The sequence below is a fragment of the Tursiops truncatus genome, chromosome 2 (genome assembly GCF_011762595.2).
Source record: "Tursiops truncatus isolate mTurTru1 chromosome 2, mTurTru1.mat.Y, whole genome shotgun sequence".
NCBI lineage: Eukaryota > Metazoa > Chordata > Mammalia > Artiodactyla > Delphinidae > Tursiops > Tursiops truncatus.
The window spans coordinates 85,827,171-85,847,089 of record NC_047035.1 but is presented as its reverse complement, the minus strand read 5'-3'; the positions used below and the strand labels follow the sequence as shown (position 1 = coordinate 85,847,089).

Genomic DNA, 19,919 nt, shown 5'->3' with positions numbered 1-19,919 from the left:
CAAACTTTGGGATTTTGTGGTCCAGTACAATTTCACAAGACTTGGGTAAGACATAGGGTTTTCAAATTTTTATTTGGCTAGGGAAGTTCAATTTTAATTTTAAAAAGAGCACATGAACAGCAACCAAAAAATACCTACCATCTCCTATCATTTTATGAAGAAAAAGAAAATTTAATTCCAAGAAAGTAGGATAATCTCAGACTAAAGAGCAGGTCTTTAGATTGCATACATGTAGCTCTGTTAAAGAGCTCATCACATTCCTTATTCCTTCCTTTTCTGATTTTCCGTGGACTGGTAAAACTTGTCTGTTAAATTTTAGGAACTTCTTCACTAAGCTACCTTTGAGTATTGAAAGTTTACCAGTCTACACTGCCACCACAAAGCACTCTTTTATGAAGCATGCTTAGGTTTATCATCTTTAGGTTTTTGCAGAGCTCTTCTTGTAGAGGGTGCGTACACAGCTTACTCAGGAACCTTTGAGTTTTCAGAAGGATGGGCTGTTATGTAACTAATAAAAAATTATGTTCATAAGCTTTTAAAAATATTACCCTTCAAAAGTGAGTGTGAAGAGAACAGAAGACTTTTGGTGGGAGAATAATTTGGTAGAGTCTTTCTGGAATACCTGTTATGTGTGGTGAAATTTTTAAAGAAAAGTGAGGGAATGACTAATAAATACAATTCGCGTAATAGTAACCTCCAGGGCAAGTGGATGATCACAGAGGGAACATCAACAGTATTAATATTCTCTTGTGTTAGATGCTGGATCATTTTATTATTATACTTTGTAACTTGCCTATACATTGTGTATATTCTTTTTATAATAAAAAACATAATAAAAGAAAAAATGAAGCCATTTAAAAAAAAGATGAGAAGAAATAAGAAGGGATCTGTGTTGCTGCAGAGAAGGGGAAGAAAAGAATAACGATGGGGATGCAGACCCAAGATCAGGTACTATGTGAAGAAAGCACCAAGAAAAACCTTTTGTCACAGAATAGCACAGAACAACTTTTGCAGTCCCCGGCACCACAGAGGAAGTGGGGCTGCTGCACGGAGATGGCATGGCAACTCTGTCCAGACCTGCTCCACCATGTCCAAGTTTTCCTTTAAAGTCACGCTGCTGTCTGCCTTACGGAGTACTCAGTGTTCCCAAAAGTACACCTTTCACAGCAGTCTTAAAGTCTGCAGCAGAAGAATGTAAAGTTCCTGCAGTGACATGTGCAGTTATTACCAACGATGAAATAGGAATAAATCCTGCACTGCTGGAAATGTTTTTCTGAAGCATGGTTCAGAACTGCGAATTAGGGAGTTCTCTGGTGGTCTAGCGGTTAGGACTCAGTGCTTTCACTGCTATGATCCGAGTTCAGTCCCTGGTTAGGGAACTGAGATCCTGCAAACCACACAGTGCGGCCAAAAAAAGAACTTTGAATTATTCTTAGAGATCGTGTTGGAAGTTCTGCTACTTGGAACATACGATTACCTTTCAGAATAAATATTGGTATTGTTGTTGTAAAATTGAAATCAGGCATTTAAAATACTGTGAAAACACCAATAGTTGATGAAATAATGAAAGGTGACTCTCCATCCCTTCTTGTTATTCACACTCTTCATGTGAAGAGAGAATGCTTCTGCGTTGCGGGTGTTATCACCACAGAAGATCATAGTTCTATCATTGCTACCTCACAACACACACAGGTGTTTCATTTGGGGTAAATGGATTACCCAACTGTGTTTTATAACTGGAGGATGCTTCTGATAATTCTTTCTGAGAACATTTGGAAAATTAAAATTTATTGAGTCTTCCTATTTGTCTTTGAGTTAAACATTTAAAAAGGATTGCTGTTTGCTTGATAGCACCTGACTTGCAGACACAAAAATAGTTCGTCTTGATTATATATTGTTTATGATAAAAAATCATATCAATGAATACTTAACTATCTTAACTTTTTATTGTTTTTTTTAAAATTTTATTTTTGGCTGCATTGGGTCTTTGTTGCTGCGCGTGGGCTTTCTCTAGTTGCAGTGAGTGGGGGCTGCTCTTTGTTGTGGTGCGTGGGCTTCTCATTGCAGTGGCTTCTCTTGTTGCGGAGCACGGGCTCTAGGTGCGCAGGCTTCAGTAGTTGTGGCTCGCAGGCTGTAGAGCGCAGGCTCAGTAGTTGTGGTGCGTGGGCTTAGTTGCTCTGCGGCATGTGGGATCTTCCCGGACCAGGGCTCGAACCCATGTCCCCTGCATTGGCAGGCGGATTCTTAACCACTGCGCCACCAGGGAAGCCCTGTTGAGGTTGTTTTTAAGTGTCAAACTTCATGTGTTCATATAAATTTTAATTTAATACCAAAGAGCCAAAAATTGAATTTTCCCTTATGTGTAAAACTTATATCCCATTCCAAAGAGTTTTCTCTGTGATCTTGCACAATCCAAGATGAGAATTGAAAGTAAAGTAGAGGCATAAAAAACAAGAAACAAAACAAAACAAAAACCTTTTGAGAACAGGAAAATAACAGATAAAAATTGGAGCTTTTTGTTCTGCTGTGTGTAATGTGACCCTTCTTTGTGATATCCAGCTTTTCAGTAGTTTATTCCTTAAAAAAAGCTACAGTAAGATAAATAAGGTCTGAGGATCTAATGTATTTAACATGGTGACTATAGTTGATAACACTGTATTATTGTATGATTGAAATTTGCTTAGAGAGTAGAACTTAAACATTCTTACATACACACAAAAAGGTAACCATGAAACAAGAAAGAATATACTGAAGTACTATCTTTAAAAAAACTTTCAGTAAACCTCTGCATTTTTATCCTCAAAATAAAAACACCCACTGTTTAAGATTATTATTATTATTTTTTTGGCTGCACCACGTGGTATGTGGGATCTTAGTTCCCCGACCAGGGATCGAATCTGTGCCCCCTGCAATGGAAACATGGAGTCTTAACCACTGTACTGCCAGGGAAGTCCCAAAGATTATTTTTAACTCCATAAATGTTTCCTTTTTGTTGTTAAATGAGAATAGTGAGTTACAAAAATAGTATATTCATACAGCTGTTTCCTCTAATCAGAAAAAAACAGTTTTCAAATGAAGCTTACAGAGTTGTAAAAGGAAGAATAAAATTCTCATGTTATACTTTTAAATGGAAAAAGCACAATATGTATAATTATGCATTCAATTTTTGGATTCAATTTTGCATTCAATTATGTTTCTTTTAGAACTTATTGGGTATATAATATTAAACCATAATATATTTTAACTGCTTATCTATTGGAGAATTTGTTCAGGTTTCAGTTTTTTTTAATTGTAAGCAATATTGCTATAAATATCTTTATATGTAAATCATTTTTCTATATGTAAGATTATTTCTTAGGCTAGGTTCTCAGAAGTGGAATTACTGGATTAAAAAATAGAGACCTTTCAGAGAATAAAAAGACAAGCCACAGACTGGGTGGAAGGCTTTGCAAAACATGTATCTGATAAAGGATTGTTATCCACTATATACAAAAAACTCTTAAAACTCAACAGTAAGAAAATGAACAACTCAGCTTTAAAAATGGGCAAAAGATCTGAAACAGACACTTCACCAAGAAGATACGTAAATGGCAATAAGCACACAAAAAGATGCAAAACATCATATGTCATTAGAGAATTACAAATTAAAACCATAGTGAGATACCACTACATACCTATTAGAATGGCAGAAATCCAAAATATTGACAGTACCAAATGCTGGTGAGGATGTGGAGGAACAGGAACTCCTATTCATTGCTGGGTTGGGAATGCAAAACGATATAGCCACTTTGGAAGACAGTTTGGCAGTTTCTTATAGAAATAAATACACTGTAACCACATAATCCAGCAATCATGCTCCTTGGTATTTACCCAAATGAATTGAAAACTTATATCCACAAAAAACACACAAAAAACCTGCACAGAAATGTTTATGGCAGTTTTATTCATATTTGCTGAAACTTGGATGCAACCAAGATGTCTTTCAGTTGGTGAATGGGTGAAAAAACTTTGGTACGTTGATACAATGGAATTTTTAAAAAATGTTTTATTTATTTATTTTATTTTTATTTTTGGCTGCGTTGGGTCTTCGTTGCTGTGCGCAGGCTTTCTTTAGTTCCAGCGAGTGGGGGCTACTCTTCGTTGTGGTGCACGGACTTCTCAGTGTGGTGGCTTCTCTTGTTGCGGAGCATGGGCTATAGGGCACACGGGCTTCAGTAGTTGTGGCACACGGGCTCAGTAGTTGTGGCTCACGGGCTGTAGAGTGCAGGCTCAGTAGTTGTGGCACACAGGCTTGGTTGCTCCACGGCACGTGGGATCTTCCTGGACCAGGGCTCGAACCTGTGTCCCCTGCATTGGCAGGCAGAATCTTAACCACTGCGCCCACCACCAGGGAAGTCCTACAATGGAATATTATTCAGTGCTAAAAAGAAATGATCTATCAAGCTATGAAAAGATACGGCAGGACCTTAAATGCATGTTTCTAAATGAAAGAAGCCATTGTGAAAAGGCTATATACTGTATGGTTCCAGCTGTATGACATTCTGGAAAAGGCAGCACTATGGAGACAGTAAGAAGATCAGTGGATGCTGAGGCTGGGAGATGATGGTGGGAGGGATAGAGGGATGAACAGGTGGAGTACAGGGAATTTTTAGTGCAGTAAAACTACCCTGTGTGATACTGTAGTGGTGTATATACGTCATTATACATTTGTCAAGACCCCCAAAATGTACAACACAAAGAGAGAACCCAAATGTAAATTATGGACTTTAGTTAATGTATCAGGGACTTACTTCCCTGGTGGCAGTGGTTAAGAATCTGCCTGCCAATGCAGGGGACACGGGTTCAAGCCCTGGTCCCAAAAGATCCCACATGGCACAGATCAACTAAGCCCGTGTGCCACAACTACTGAGCCCATGTGCCTAGAACCTGTGCTCCGCGACAAGAGAAGCCACTGCAGTGAAAAGCCCGCGTGCAGCAACTAAGAGTCAAAGCAGCCAAATATAAATTACTTAATTTAAAAAAAATAATGTATCAACATTGACTCCTCAATTGCAACAAATGTGCCACACTATTGCAAGATGTTCATAATAGGGGAAACTGTGGGTAGGGAAAAGGAGGGATATATGAGAACTCAGTATTTTCTGAGGTATAAAAATAACGATCAGGGTCTATTTTAACAGCCTGCTATAATCCTACATGATGAGAATTTGTATTCATATATTATCTTTGAAACACAACATTAAAAAAAATAATTTAGGCAATGCAATAAAACTTACCTTTTAAAAATTCAAATAATACAAAAGAGTACAAATAAAAATTTTTGTTGCCTTTCTGTCCCATCATACTTTCTTTGTTAAACTGAACACAATTTAGTGCACATCCTTACAGATCTTTATGCATGTACACTCATATATATATTTATATGTTTAGGAGGATGTTTGTGTGTGTACAAATGGGATCCTACTATATATTTTGTTTTGCAACTTTTCTTTTTGGCCATGCTGCACAGTTTGCAGGATCTCAGTTCCCCGACCAGGGATTGAACCTGGGCCACAGCAGTGAAAGCCTGGAATCCTAACCACTAGGTCACCAGGGAACTCCCTGCAACTTGATTTTAACTTAATATATCATGGAGATAATTCTGTGTTGATATATATAATAACTCTTGCCTTATTTAATTGCTGCATGTATTCCTTTGTGGGAATATGTCATCAAATATTTAACCCATCACCCTTTTCTAGATAATTACACTGTTTCCAGCTTTCACTGATCAACAAATAATGGAACATACACATATACCTTTGTTTTAATATAAACCAATGTATATATTAAAGAATGCTTGAGACTAGATTCTTAGAGGTAGATTTTCTGGATTGAAGGGTACATGCATTTAAAATTTTCATAGATTTTGCCAAATGTTTTTCCTGAATTGCTGTGTCAATTTACAGTCCCATTAAAAGGATATGAGGGGCTTCCCTGGTGGCGCAGTGGTTAAGAATCCACCTGCCAATGCAGGGGACATGGGTTCGAGCCCTGGTCTGGGAAGATCCCACATGCTGCGGAGCAACCAAGCCCACGCACCACAACTACTGAGCCTGCACTCTAGAGCTCGCTTGCCACAACTGCTGAAGCCCGCGCGCCTAGAGCCTGTGCTCCACAACAAGAGAAGCCACTGCAATGAGAAGCCCGTGCACTGCAACGAAGAGTAGCCCCCACTCGCCACAACCAGAGGGAGCCTGCGCACAGCAACAAAGACCCAACACAGCCAAAAATAAAAATAAAAAAAGGATATGAGAATGTTCTTTATCTACATCCCCAAAGTTTATTTAGTCAGTCTTTTTACTTTTTGCCAATCCGTTAGTCAAATAATCTCATTTTAATTTGCATTTCTATTACTAATATTAACATCTTTTCATTTTTTAATTGTATGTTTAATTTCTTCTGTGTATTGCCTGTTTTTATCCTTAATTTTTCTTTTGCCTTTTTCTTACTGTTATATACGTTACAAATATTTTCTCTTACTATGCTTGTCTTTAATAATTTTTAAAGTCAGATTTTTTTGAGATATAATTTATATACAATAAAATCTACCCTTGTAAGTGTAGTTCCATGAGTTTTCACAGACATACAGTTCAGTAACCACCACAATAATCAATATATAAAACATATCATTCCCAGAAGTTCTCCCGTTTGCAGGCAGTCCTCTTGCCCACTTACCCCAGCTCCTGGCAGTCACTGATCAGTTTTCTGTCCCTATAGTTTTGGCTTTTCCAAATGTCATATAAGTGAAATCTATATATAGTATGTAGTGTTTCCTATCTGGTTATATTCACTTAGCATAGTGCCTTTGAGATCCTCTCATGTCTCAGCAGTTTGTTCCTTTTTATTGCTGAGTAGTATGCCGTTGTATGGATATGCCACAATATATTACCTGTTCATCAGTTGATGAATATTTGTCTTGTTTCCAGCTTTTAAATAAAGCTGTTACAAACATTCAAGTACATGTCTTTGTGTGGGCATTTGTTTTAATTTTTCTTGGGTAACCTCAGGGTGATATTGCTGGATTATAAATTAAGTGTATTTTTTGACTGTATAAAATCTATTTTCTGTCTTTTAAACTTGATATATGCTATCATTTGCCTTACTGACATTTTAATTTATATGTTGTCAAATTTGCCAGTTTTTTTTTTTAATGCTTCTGGATTTTGTGCCTTGCTTCCATGGCATTCCCTATACTAAGGTTATGCTTTTACTTTCATTTGAAACAACTACATTTTTAGTAATCATGGATGAGTCTAGCATTCTTCAGTATATAAAATTGATTTGTATATTCTAATTTCTTTTGTTACTATTGTTCTAGTGATAATGTTTGTACTAATAATTTTTATAATGCCTTTAGTTCCTTTTTACTCCCTTATGTAACTTTTTATTATCTAGTCTGTCAGTTTTAATGCTATCTTTGACTCCCTCCTATTACCTATTTAATAGTTGATAATCTTATGTTGCCTTCTCTTTCCCTTCTCCCACTTTTTAGTTGTAGTCTTTCTGATTGTGAGATCATATAATGTTCATGGATAATGTTCTATCCATGTATCTTTCAACACCCTTGATTTGTTCTTAGCGCTACAATTAAATACATAAAATGTTCGCCATCTGTCCTTTTTCTGAAGTTCCCCAGTCACTGCTTGGTCAGCTGAAGTGCATCCTCTAGGGGTCAGTAAACTACAGTTTGTGGGTCAAATCTGGCTCACCATCTGTTTTTGTATTGCCTGCAAGCTAAGCTTGGTTTTTATTCTTTTCTTCTTTTTTTTTTTTTCTTTTGGCTGTACCGCAAGGCATGCGGAATCTTAGTTCCCCAACCAGGTATCAAACCTGTGCCCCCTGAAGTGGAAGCGCAGAGTCTTAACCTCTGGACCTCCAGGGAAGTCCCTTAGCTTGGTTTTTATATTTTCAGATGGTTGGGAAAAAAGATGAGAAGAATAATATTTCATGATAAATGAAAATTATATGAAATTAAAATTTCAGTGCCTATAAATAAAGTCTCATTGGAATGTGGCTATGCTGGTTCATTTATTTATTGTCTGTGGCTGATGCTTCACTGCCAGAGCAGAATACAGTAATTCAACAGAGATTCCATGGCCTGCAAAGACTAAAATATTTACTGTCTGTTCCTTTACACAGGAAGTTTGCTGATCACTGCTCAGGTAGATTCCTCAGGAAGGTCGCATGTATACTGTGTTTCTTAAGTTCTGACATGTTCAAAATTATATTATTGCTCGGCTGTAGACAGTATTCTTGGTTTGCAGTTTCTTTCCTTGAAAATGCTGCTCTGCTGTTGTCTTGCTTTATGTGTTGTTATTGAGAAGTCTGATGCCAGTCTAATTTTCTTGTGATTATGTTATTTCATCTTTTTGCCTAGGGCCTCAGGACTTTTATCTTTAAAATCCAGTAGTTTTAGGAGGGTATACTTTGGAGTTGATCATACTGAGTGAGTTTTCTCTTAGTCACTTTTGGCCGTTTGATTGTGTAGATTCAGGTCTTTTATTTCCAGGAAGTTTTCTTAGATTACAGTTTTAAATATTACCTCTGTTCCATTGTTTTGATTTTTCTTTGGTGATTCCAGTTATACTCATCTGCCTCTATTAGGCCTATCTTCTATTTCAACCACTTTTTCTCTGACCCTGTATTTCTTTACTTCATCTTATTTTCATTCTCTTGTTTTCCTGCTTTGTTTCAATGCTATTTATTAACTTTTCATTTGAGTCTATCATCTTGTAATTTAAAAAAATTCATTTCTGATATGATATCGTTTTCTTCCTGGTTTTTCCCCTTAGTTCACTCGAGTCTCATTTTATTTATTCCTATTTCTTTGTCCGTTTCTGTTCTTAGTTCTTATATTTATGATTAAAGGTGTTTAGTCTGATTAAGGGTTTTTAATGCTTGTTTGAGGCTGTGTAATTCAGTTTGGAGCATTGTATAGTTTTCTCCAGCTTCATAATTGGGTTTTGGCTCTTATTTGCATTTTTTGGCTTTTTTTTTTTGCAATAGTTTTGTGTGGATATGGTGTACTTCTTTCTGTTCTTTTCATTTCATGGATAGGTTTACAAGTGCTCTCTTCTGTCAGTTCTACCCTCTTCTCTGTTTTTTTTTTTTTTTTTTGCGGTACGCGAGCCTCTCACTGTTGTGCTCTCTCCCGTTGCGGAGCACAGGCTCCGGACGCGCAGGCTCAGCGGCCATGGCTCACGGGCCCAGCAGCTCCGTGGCATGTGGGATCTTCCCAGACCGGGGCATGAACCTGTGTCCCCTGCATCGGCAGGCGGACTCTCAACCACTGCGCCACCAGGGAAGCCCCTAACTTATTTTATAGATGATATTGGTGATGGTGGTGAGGTGAGGGGAGGGTTTGGCATGTCTTGTTTCTCTCTTGTTTCATAGGATCCTTAAATTTTCTTTCTTATTTACTTCTTTCATTTACTGCCCCATCTATAATGGGTTACCACCTTTTTTAATGTATTTGATTTTCCTCCAAAAGTAATGCTTTTCTGAGGTGGCCACTTCTGGTCCTGTTTACTTTCAGTCTCTTTCCCTGTGAACCACCAAGTCCTAACCTGTGTTCAGTATTTGTCCCTTGGCATTGGGCTTTCTCTTCTGGAGTGTGATTTTGTTTGTGCTTGATCTAAGTCGTTTGTACCCCTCTGTTCTCTTTCATGGGGTCACTTAAGCTTCCCTCTCGTATTGTCTGTAACCACAGGCTTGAAGTGATAGGCAACAGGAACTCTGATAAAGCAAGTCATTTGAAGGTTGTGGTATTTATTTTTTGTCTCCTAGTAATCTTGCAGACATGAGTCATGTGTGGCTTTATTTGTTCTCCTTGTTAATTGTATGCTTTGGAGGGGGGAGATTTGGGGAAGATTCAAATTCAGGTCATTGTCATCCTTCTCTATCTAAATTAGGATGTTTTAGATAATTTTTTTTTTTTTACAGGAACCCTCACAGGGACAATGTTGTGAATAAGTTTTAGTTGCTGTGGAACATCAGTATAGATGAAAATACTTTATACATGTCTTAAGTACTTACACAAGTATCATTATAATGATTTTTAAGAAGTTTGTTTAATCATAAAATCTACTGAAGCATTCTGGGTGAAGTATAGATTATTTTTTGCACACGTCACAACCTGTTCTCCATTAGTACAAAGTTTAAAAACTATTATTTAAAAACTTTGAATATGTTTCAAAAATATCAATTTTGAAGGTTCAGTTTTGTTGTGATTAAGGATTTTTTTTGGTTAACTAATCAAAATATTTTTTGATATATATCTATAACATTAAAGGCAATTAAGGTTGAAATAGAGGGAAACATTTATTATTTGAGTCATCTTTATCATTCTTCTTTGCTTTGTGATATGTTTTGAAATTAAGACATACTCATTTTTCATTTATCAGATGCATACTTCTACTGGAGGAGGATTTTGTGACTGTGGAGACACAGAAGCATGGAAAACGGGCCCTTTTTGTATAAGTCATGAACCTGGAAGAGCAGGTACCACAAAAGAGGTAAGAATATTGCTATTTTTTTAATTGCTAACTATTTTAAGGTTGATGAAATTAAATAGACATAAATGTTATGTGTATGGGTTAAGCCGAATTCCATTGATAATCCTGATTTTTATGTTCTAATATTTAAATGTAAGGAGTTTTATTTGACTCTAGAGAATTTAAGTGTTTGATAATTATATTCCATATTTCTCTAAAGAAGGAATGAATTTACAATGAAAAGATGAACTTAGAATACTTTTTTGTTAAGCAATTTGATGAGTAAACAATATATTAACCTAAAAGAGCAAATGGAAGTAGTTATTAATAGATAGGAGAATATAATGAATTAGAAAACAGTAGAATTGACACATAAATTCCATAATTGCTTTTCTTAAAGAAAAAAACGTCAGCAAACTGATTGTCCACTATACGTCCTAATCAAGAAAAAAAACTGCGAGCAAGCCCAGATGTAGACCGTTAAAAAGGAATGGGAAAATAACCATAGAACTACAGATACAGAAGGATTGTAAAAGGCTCCTTATATGACTCTGAACAAATACATTTGAAAATAGATTCTTCTTTTATCAGACAGTATTAAGTGCCATAATTTATTCAAAAACATAGAAAACTTGAATAGGCAGTAGCCATTGAAGAAATTTAGAAAATTGTCACAAGAAAGTACTTCCTAAAAAATGCCATGCTCTAATAGTTTTACAGAGGAATCCTTTTCAAAACTTAAGGAATAAATAGTTTTTGTACTCTTTAAACTGTTCCTGATAACTATAGCATTGAATACCCTTAGGGTATATATTTTGATCTCTTAAGTACCATTTCCCACTAAAAGAAATCAGGGCTTTTTGTAAAACTGCCTGATTCCACATGTGAGTTAGGGAATAGATAAGGTAGGCTTGTGAGGATGGGTTTGTGTCAAAACCTAAAACCCAGTTTGAAAAGGCTCCCACTGACCTGAGTTGGACAATTGGGGCATCAGAAAAACAATAATAAATAACCACTATGATTGATTGAATCATACTTAATATATAAAAATCCATGAGTTTCTAATAATGAAACTTACATAAGAACTAAATAGAATAAAACTTGTTTGTTGCCATGCAGTGGTTATTGTATCATTTCCTTACTCTAAAAACTGGTAATTGAAGGGAATGGACTAAACGTTTATTCTACCTTTACAACAGGAATTATATTTCATTGTAAGCAAGTATCTCCAGTTCATGAGGTAAAGCTCTTCTTTCTACAGGAATGCTAGCTAATAGAGAAGGAATAATAGAATTAGAAAAATCAACATTTTGCAAACCCTAAGGAAATATTTGATTTAGACAAAGATCATTAATGGATGCTAAAACCCTTAAAACTTGAATTGATGAGGAACAATATGGGCATGGTTCTGAATTACCATCTCATAGATTACTTGCTAGTCATAAGGGAAAAAACAAAACTGTACAGTGAGGCGGGCAGGGGAGGGCATCATACTGTTGTCACCTGAAACCAGTCATCAGTATTAGCATCATCATGAATATTGGGTTGATATGGCATAATGAGCCTCCTCGTATGATGTAAAATACAGTACATAGTTTAACATCTGAAAATCAGTTAATGTAATACTATATAAATAGAATAAAAAACAAAGCCACATGATCATTTCTGTAGATGCAGCAAAAGCTTTTGACTAAATCCAACACACTTTCATGATAAGAAGACTTAAACTTATAGGGACTTCCCTGGTGGCACAGTGGTTAAGAATCGCCTGCCAGTGCAGGGGACACGGGTTGGAGCCCTGGTCTGGGAAGATCCCACCTGCTGTGGAGCAGCTAAGCCTGTGTGCCACAACTACCGAGCCTGCGCTCTAGAGCCCGCGAGCCACAACTACTGAGCCCACGTACCATAACTACTGAAGCCTGCATGCCTAGAGCCCGTGCTCTACAACAAGAGAAGCCATCGCAATGAGAAGCCCGCGTACCGCAACGAAGAGTAGCCCCCGCTTGCCTCAACTAGAGAAAGCCCGCACACAGCAACAAAGACCCAACGCAGCCAAAAATGAATAAATAAATAAATAAATTTTAAAAAAGACGTAAACTTATAATAGAAGAGAACTTCCTTAACCTGATAGAGGGCATTTATGAAAAACTCACAACTATAATTATATTGTATACTTTCCCCCTAAGATCAGGAATAAGGCAGATTCTGCTTTTGCCACAGAGCATATCCATTCAATATTGTAGTGGAGGTTCTAGCTGGGGCAGTTAGGCAAGAAAAAGAAATAAAAAGCACCCAGATTGGGAAGGAAGAAGTAAAACTAGCTCTGTTTGCAGATGACATGATTTTGTATATAGAAAATCCTAAGGAATCCACTAAAACATTATTAGAACTAATAAATTCAGCACAGTTGCAGGATATGAGATAATTATACAAAATTACTTGTGTCAAAAAAAAAAATTACTTGTGTCTATGCATTAGTAATGAACAATACAAAAATGAAATTAAGAAAAAAGAAGTACAAAATTTATTTAATTTGAGAAGATATATGCACCCTTAATGTTCATTGCAGCATTATTTACAATAGCCAAGATATGGAATCAACCTGAGTGCCCATCAATAGCTGAATGGATAAAGAAGATGTGGTGTGTCTGTGTAAATATACACACATACACAAAATGGAATATTACTCAGCCATAAAAAAATGAAATATTGCCATTTGAGACAAAATGGATAGACCTAGAGGGTGTTATGCTAAGTGAAATAAATCAGACAAAGACAAATACTGTATGATTTCACTTATATGTGGAATCTAAAGAACAAAACAAATGAACAAACAAAACAGAAACAGAGTCACAGATACAGAGAACAAGTGTTTGCTAGAAGGGATGGTGTTGGGGGAGGAAAAAAATAGGTGAGGGAGGTTAAGAGGTACAAACTTTCCGTTACAAAATAGGTTATGGGTATGAAGTGTACAGTGTGGGGAGTATAGTCAGTAATTATATAGTATCTTTGTATGGTGATAGATGGTGACTAGACTTACAGTGACCATTTTGAAATGGTGACCATTTATTATCAAATATATATCAGATCACTATGTTGTATACCAGGAACTAACATAGTATTATAGGTCAACTATACTTCAAAAACAAACAAATAAATTCATAGAAAAAGAGATCAGATTTGTGGTATCAGAGGCAGGTGGTGGGAGGAGGGGGAATTGGATGAAGGTGGTCAAAAAAGTATAAACTTCTAAGATAAATAAGTACTGGGGTATAATGTACACCATGATTAAAATAATTAACACTGCTGTGTGTTATATGTGAAAGTTGTTAAGAGAGTAAACTCTGAGTTCCCACCACAAGGAAAAAATATTTTTTCTTTTATTTTGTATCTATATGACTTGGTGGATGTTGACTAAACTTATTGTGGTAATCATTTCATGATGTATTTAAGTCATATCATTATCCTGTACACCTTCAACTTATACAGTGCTATGTCAATTATATCTCAAAACTGGAAGAAAAAATATAAAAAGAAATAGATTCTAATGTTGTTTATGTAAAACAATAAATTCAAATGGACTCTTCTGATTGAATTTGGATAAATTTTAATTAAAGAGGAACATTTTGGGACTGAGGCTTTGTCCAGTTATAAAGATTTGCACAGAAATCATGTAACAAATAATTGGGCATGGCATAAACTGTCTTGTTTTAACAAGACAATTTTTGGCAAACCTAAATATTTTCACAAGAATATATTTTTTTACTTGCATTAAAACATTTTTAGTATTTACTTTGTACTTATGGTCATTGACAGACTTTTGTTGAATATCCACTCCTTCAACATGTACAGTTTCTAAGGACAGTGTTGCATTTTTCTAATTGTTTCTCAGTGTCCCAGATTTAGGGAAGCAGATTTACAAAGATTTTACTTAAGTGCTGTTGTGTCACAGTTCTGGATTTAGTGCAGGCATATTTAGATGTGATCAGATCTTAACTTGTGCTAACATGTGCATGTCTTGATACTTCAAATCAACTCAGTTATATATAAAAGTAACGGGAAGAAAAATAAATTGGGACCCGGGGCTTACCTCAGAATTTATCTGACCTAAGGAAGAGAAAAGTAGTCATTTTAAAGTGTTCATTGCATCCTTTTGTATCTAGGGAATGAGCATGCAGGGGCTGAAAGCTTCGTTGCCTGGAAAGAATTTAGCAGTAGTAGATCTTTTATGTATTTAGAGACATCTGTGTGTATTTCTCTGGAAGCCTATGGGAGATTTTTTGTTTGTTTGTTTGTTTGTTTTTATGGAGGCTTTGTTACGTAGCACGATTAGTTAAATCATTGGCCATTGGCAATTGATTCAACCTCTAGCCCCTCTGGGGTTGGGGATGGGACTGAAAGTTGCAGCCTTCTAATCACAAGGTTGGGTCTCCAGGCAACCAGCCCGCATCCTTAGGTGCTTTCTAAAAGTCACCTCATAAACATAACAAAAGACAGCCCCTACTTCTTCACTTGGGAAATTCCAAGGGTTTTAGGAGCTCTGTGCCAGAAACTGGGATGAAGATATTTCTTATTATAGATCACAGTATTAAAGGCCATGCTCCCCAAATTCAGCTACACATTCAGTACAGTTCCCCAGCTGGAAATTTGTTTTAGGTAATTGACAAGATGGCTCTAAAATTCATATGAAATTGTAAGGGACCCACAATAGCCAAAACAACCCTGGAAAAGAAGAACAAAGTTGGAGGACTCACACATCCCTCTTTTAAAACTTAATACAAAGCAACAGTAATCAAGACAGTGTGGTACTGGCATAATGATAAAAATATAGATTAACAGAATAGATTTGAAATCCCAGAAATAAACCCACATGTCTGTGGTCAGCCATTTTTCAACGAGAGTACCAAGACCATTCACTAGGGTAAGAATAATCTTTTTACCAAATAGGACTGGGACAACTGGATATCCACATGCAAAAGAATGAATCTGGACCCCTAACTCACACCAACCACAAAAATTAACTCAGAATGGATCAAAGACCTAAAAATAAGAGCAAAAACGATAAAACTCTTACAAGAAAACATAGGGATAAATCTTTATTACCTTGGATTTGGCAATAGATTCATAGATGTAACACCAAAAGCATTAGTAATAAAAGAAAAAAAACCTTAAATTGAACTTCATCAAAATTAAACACTATTGGGCTTCCCTGGTGGCGCAGTGGTTGAGAGTCCGCCTGCCGATGCAGGGGACACGGGTTCGTGCCCCGGTCCGGGAAGATCCCACATGCCGTGGAGCAGCTGGGCCCGTGAGCCATGGCCACCGAGCCTGCGCGTCTGGAGCCTGTGCTCCGCAACAGGAGAGGCCACAACAGTGAGAGGCCCGCGTACCGCAAAAAAAAAAAAAAAAAAAATTAAACATAAACACTTTTATGTTCCAAAGGACACTACCAAGAAAGTGAGAAGATAGTACACAGAATGAGAGAGAGATATTTGCAAGTCATATTATCCGGTAAAAGGAACTGGTATGTTGAACTTACAAAGAACTCTTAAAACTTAAAAATAAAAAGACAACCCAGTTTTTTTTTTCTTTTTTTTTAGTGGTGGCATTTTATTATTTTATTTTATTTCATTTCATTTCACTGTGTGACTTGCAGGATCTTAGTTCCCTAACCAGGGGTTGAACCTGTGCCCTCTACAGTTAAAGTGCGGAGTCCTAACCACTGGACAGCCGGGGAATTCTTTGCAACCCAGTTTTTAAAATGGGCAAAGGATCTGAATATGAATTTTTTCAGAGAATATACAAAATAACCAATAAGCACATGAAAAGATGCTCAACATCATAAGTCATTAGAGAAATGCAAACCAAAACCATAATGAAATACTTCTTAATACCCGCTAATGGCTATAATCAAGAAGCAGGTAATAACAAGTGTTATTCGAACTCTCAGACGCTGCTGGTGGAAATGTAAAATGGTGCACCCACTTTGGAAAGAGGCAGTTCTTCAACCTGTGAAATGTAGAGTTACTACATGCCCCAGCAATTCTACTCCTATACAGACTCAAAATAATTGAAAACAGGTGTTCAAATAATTATTTATACATGAAAGTTCATAGCATTATTCATAATAGTGTTGTTATTATAATAAAACAGTGTTATACAATAATAGTATTATTATTCTTAATAAAAATTAGAAACAGTCCAAATGTTCATCAGCTGATAAATGGATAAGCAAATGTGGTTAGGTTATATCCATTACAGTGGAATATTATTTGGTTATAAAGGGGAATAAAGTGCTGAAACATACTTCAATTTAGAGGAACTCTCTGAAAACATTATGCTAAGTGAAAGAAGCCAGTTACAAAAGACCACATATTACATGATTTCAGTTATATGAAATGTCCAGAATAGAACATCCGTAGGGACAAAAACTAGATTAGTGATTTTTTAGGTCTATGAGGATGGAGACCTTGTGGGTGTGATCATTAAAGGTTTTTTGTATTTTTTTTTTTTTATTGCGGTATGCGGGCCTCTCACCGTTGTGGTCTCTCCCGTTGCGGAGCACAGGCTCCGGACGCGCCGGCTCAGCGGCCATGGCTCACAGGCCCAGCTGCTCCGCGGCATGTGGTATCTTCCCAGATCGAGGCACGAACCCGTGTCCCCTGCACTGGCAGGCGGACTCTCAACCACTGCGCCACCAGGGAAACCCTTGTATGTTTTTTTGAGTTGATGAAAATGTTCTAAAACTGACTATGGTAATAGCTGCACATAAAAACCATTGAATAGTATATTTTTAGTGAATTATATGGTATGTGAATTTATCTCAAGCTGCTAAGAAATTGAAGTACATAGTCTTACTAATGACATATTCTTGCTAAAAATGTTTTACCTGAACTTAATAAAGCCTTGAGATCTAACTTCTAGTTTATAGGAAATACAGGAGAGAGATGAACAAGATAAAGAATACCGCAAGGAAGATAAATATAATATATAGGACATTTCAAGATAAATCTAGAATGTAGGACTTTTTATAGGAAAAATTGGCCTGACCTCAGTCATGAAGAAAAGTCAAGGGGTGGGCATGAGAGATTCATTTAGATGTAAATGACTTGAGGCATAACCAAATGTGATAGACATTTGGGGAATAATTAGGAAACTTGAATATGGTCAAGATATCAGATAATATTTAAAAGTTATTGTTAATGTTATTAGATTATAATAAGGATATTAAGATTATATAAGGAAATGTCCATGTTAAATACATATTAAAGGGCTTCCCTGGTGGCGCAGTGGTTGAGAGTCCGCCTGCCGATGCAGGGGACACGGGTTCGTGCCCCGGTCCAGGAAGATCCCACATGCCGCGGAGCGGCTGGGCCCGTGAACCATGGCCGCTGAGCCTGCACGTCCAGAGCCTGTGCTCCGCAACAGGAGAGGCCACAACAGTGAGAGGCCCGCGTACCACAAAAAATCAATCAATCAATCAATAAATAAATATTAAAGTATTTAGGAGTAAAATATCATGATGACTATTTTTTACCTTAAAATAAGCAACAAAAAAGGAAGCATATATGGAAAAAAGAGTTACTAAATTTAGGTAAAAGTTGTTTTTATTATACCGGTTTCTCTGTTTCTCTGTATTTAAAAAAAAGATAAAAAATAAATAAAAATCACTCGATTACTTAAACACTACACAAATAACAAAAACATACAAATTGTTCCTGAACACAGAGGGCAGAAGAGGGAAATTTTCCAAATTTGTTATATAAAGCCAACATTATGTTGACTTCAGATCTGACATAATATGGAATTTATAAGTCAGTTGTATTAATAATTGTTATGCTGAAAGCCTAAATAAAACTAACAGGTAAAATCAAGTTTGACAGAATAATATAATCATGCCTACATTCCTAGAATGAACTGTTTTTGGAATTCATCTGTGAAACTGTTTATGCCTGGCACTTTTTGGGAAAGTAGCTCTTTGATAAGATTTTCAGTTTCTTCCAGAATTATTGGCCTCAAATCAAAAGCTGTTAATCATGCTTGATGATGAAGCACTAGTGTATTCCCATTATAGATAGAGACAGGATAAGGAAATTCACTATTGCTCTTATTATTTACCGCTATTCTGGAAGTCAGTCAAATAGACAAACAGAATGAACTAAAATACATAAATATTGGAGAGGAGGCAAAATAGTCATGATTTATACCTTGACAACCCAAGAAAATTAACTGAAAAAGAATTAGAAACTATAGTAGAGTTTAGTTAGGTTGTTAGTTATGGAACTTACATACTAAAAATCATAGTTCAATGTATTCAACAAAATTTTTTTTTCAGGCAAGTCACTTTATTTATTTATTTACATATACATGTATCTATTCTTTTTCAAATTCTTTTTGCACTTAGGTTGTTACAGAAAAAATATTTCTTGAATGTCCTTAAAAGCAATAGCTTTTAGAAAATGTAGTGAAAGAAAAGATCCCATTTACTATACCATCAAAAAAAATAAAATACCTAGGGAAAAAACCAAGAAGAAATCTGCCAGGTCTGTTTTAAGAAAACTTTAAAACTATACTCCTGTAGGAGTATGGGCATGTAAGAAAAAAAAAAATCAGAAGACACATTTCATTCTTGGATTGGAAGGTTCAGTATTACAAACGATAAAAGTTTTTCCAAAATTAGTCCATAAATTCATTATATTCCCAATCAGAATAACAGCCAAATTCTCTTTTGGAACTTGACAAAAGTAATCAGAAGTTCTCTGGAAAAATTTATGAGAATTGCCAGGAAAAACTGAAGAGTTATGAGTGTGAATAGATCCAACAGATTTTAAATGTATTAAAGAGCCATAGTAATCCAGACAATGTGACAGTTGGGACTAAAATTCAGATCTTTAGAATCTGGGCTCTAGCACATTTTTTTTTTTTAACCTTGAATTTGGAAATAATTTCAAATTTGTAAAAAGTTGCAAAAATAAAGTACAAAGAATATTCATATACTCTTTACCCATTCACCTATCATTAACGTATACCTTATCGTTCAGCACTCTATTTTTATTTATTTATTTTTTAAAAAATATTTATTTATTTATTTTGGCTGCTCTGGGTCTTAGTTGTGGCATTTCGGATCTTTAGGTGCGGCATGCAGACTCTTAGTTGTGGCATGCATTCAGGATCTAGTTCCCCAACCAGGAATCGAACCCGGGCCCCCTGCATTGGGAGTGCAGAGTCTTACCCACTGGACCACGAGGAAGTCCCTCAGCCCTCTATTTTTAGATTGCCTCTTCTCTCTTACTCATTTATTTGTCCTGATTCCAAATGATTATTCCTTCATTTGACAAATAAAAAATTTGCTTGATTAAATATCACCAGATGTCCCTTTCTATT

At 36.1% G+C, this 19,919-nt stretch overlaps 1 protein-coding gene across 7 annotated transcripts in view; it reads left to right on the top strand.

Annotated features, from left to right (window-relative positions):
* Positions 1-19,919, top strand: part of UBR1 (ubiquitin protein ligase E3 component n-recognin 1) — a 166,798-nt gene that overhangs the window by 43,069 nt on the left and 103,810 nt on the right. For all 7 annotated transcript variants that reach the window (XM_073800837.1, XM_019935371.3, XM_019935370.3 and 4 more), the window contains one exon: positions 10,446-10,556. In XM_073800837.1, the coding sequence (XP_073656938.1) occupies positions 10,446-10,556 (111 nt within the window). The remainder of the gene's footprint in view (positions 1-10,445; positions 10,557-19,919) is intronic.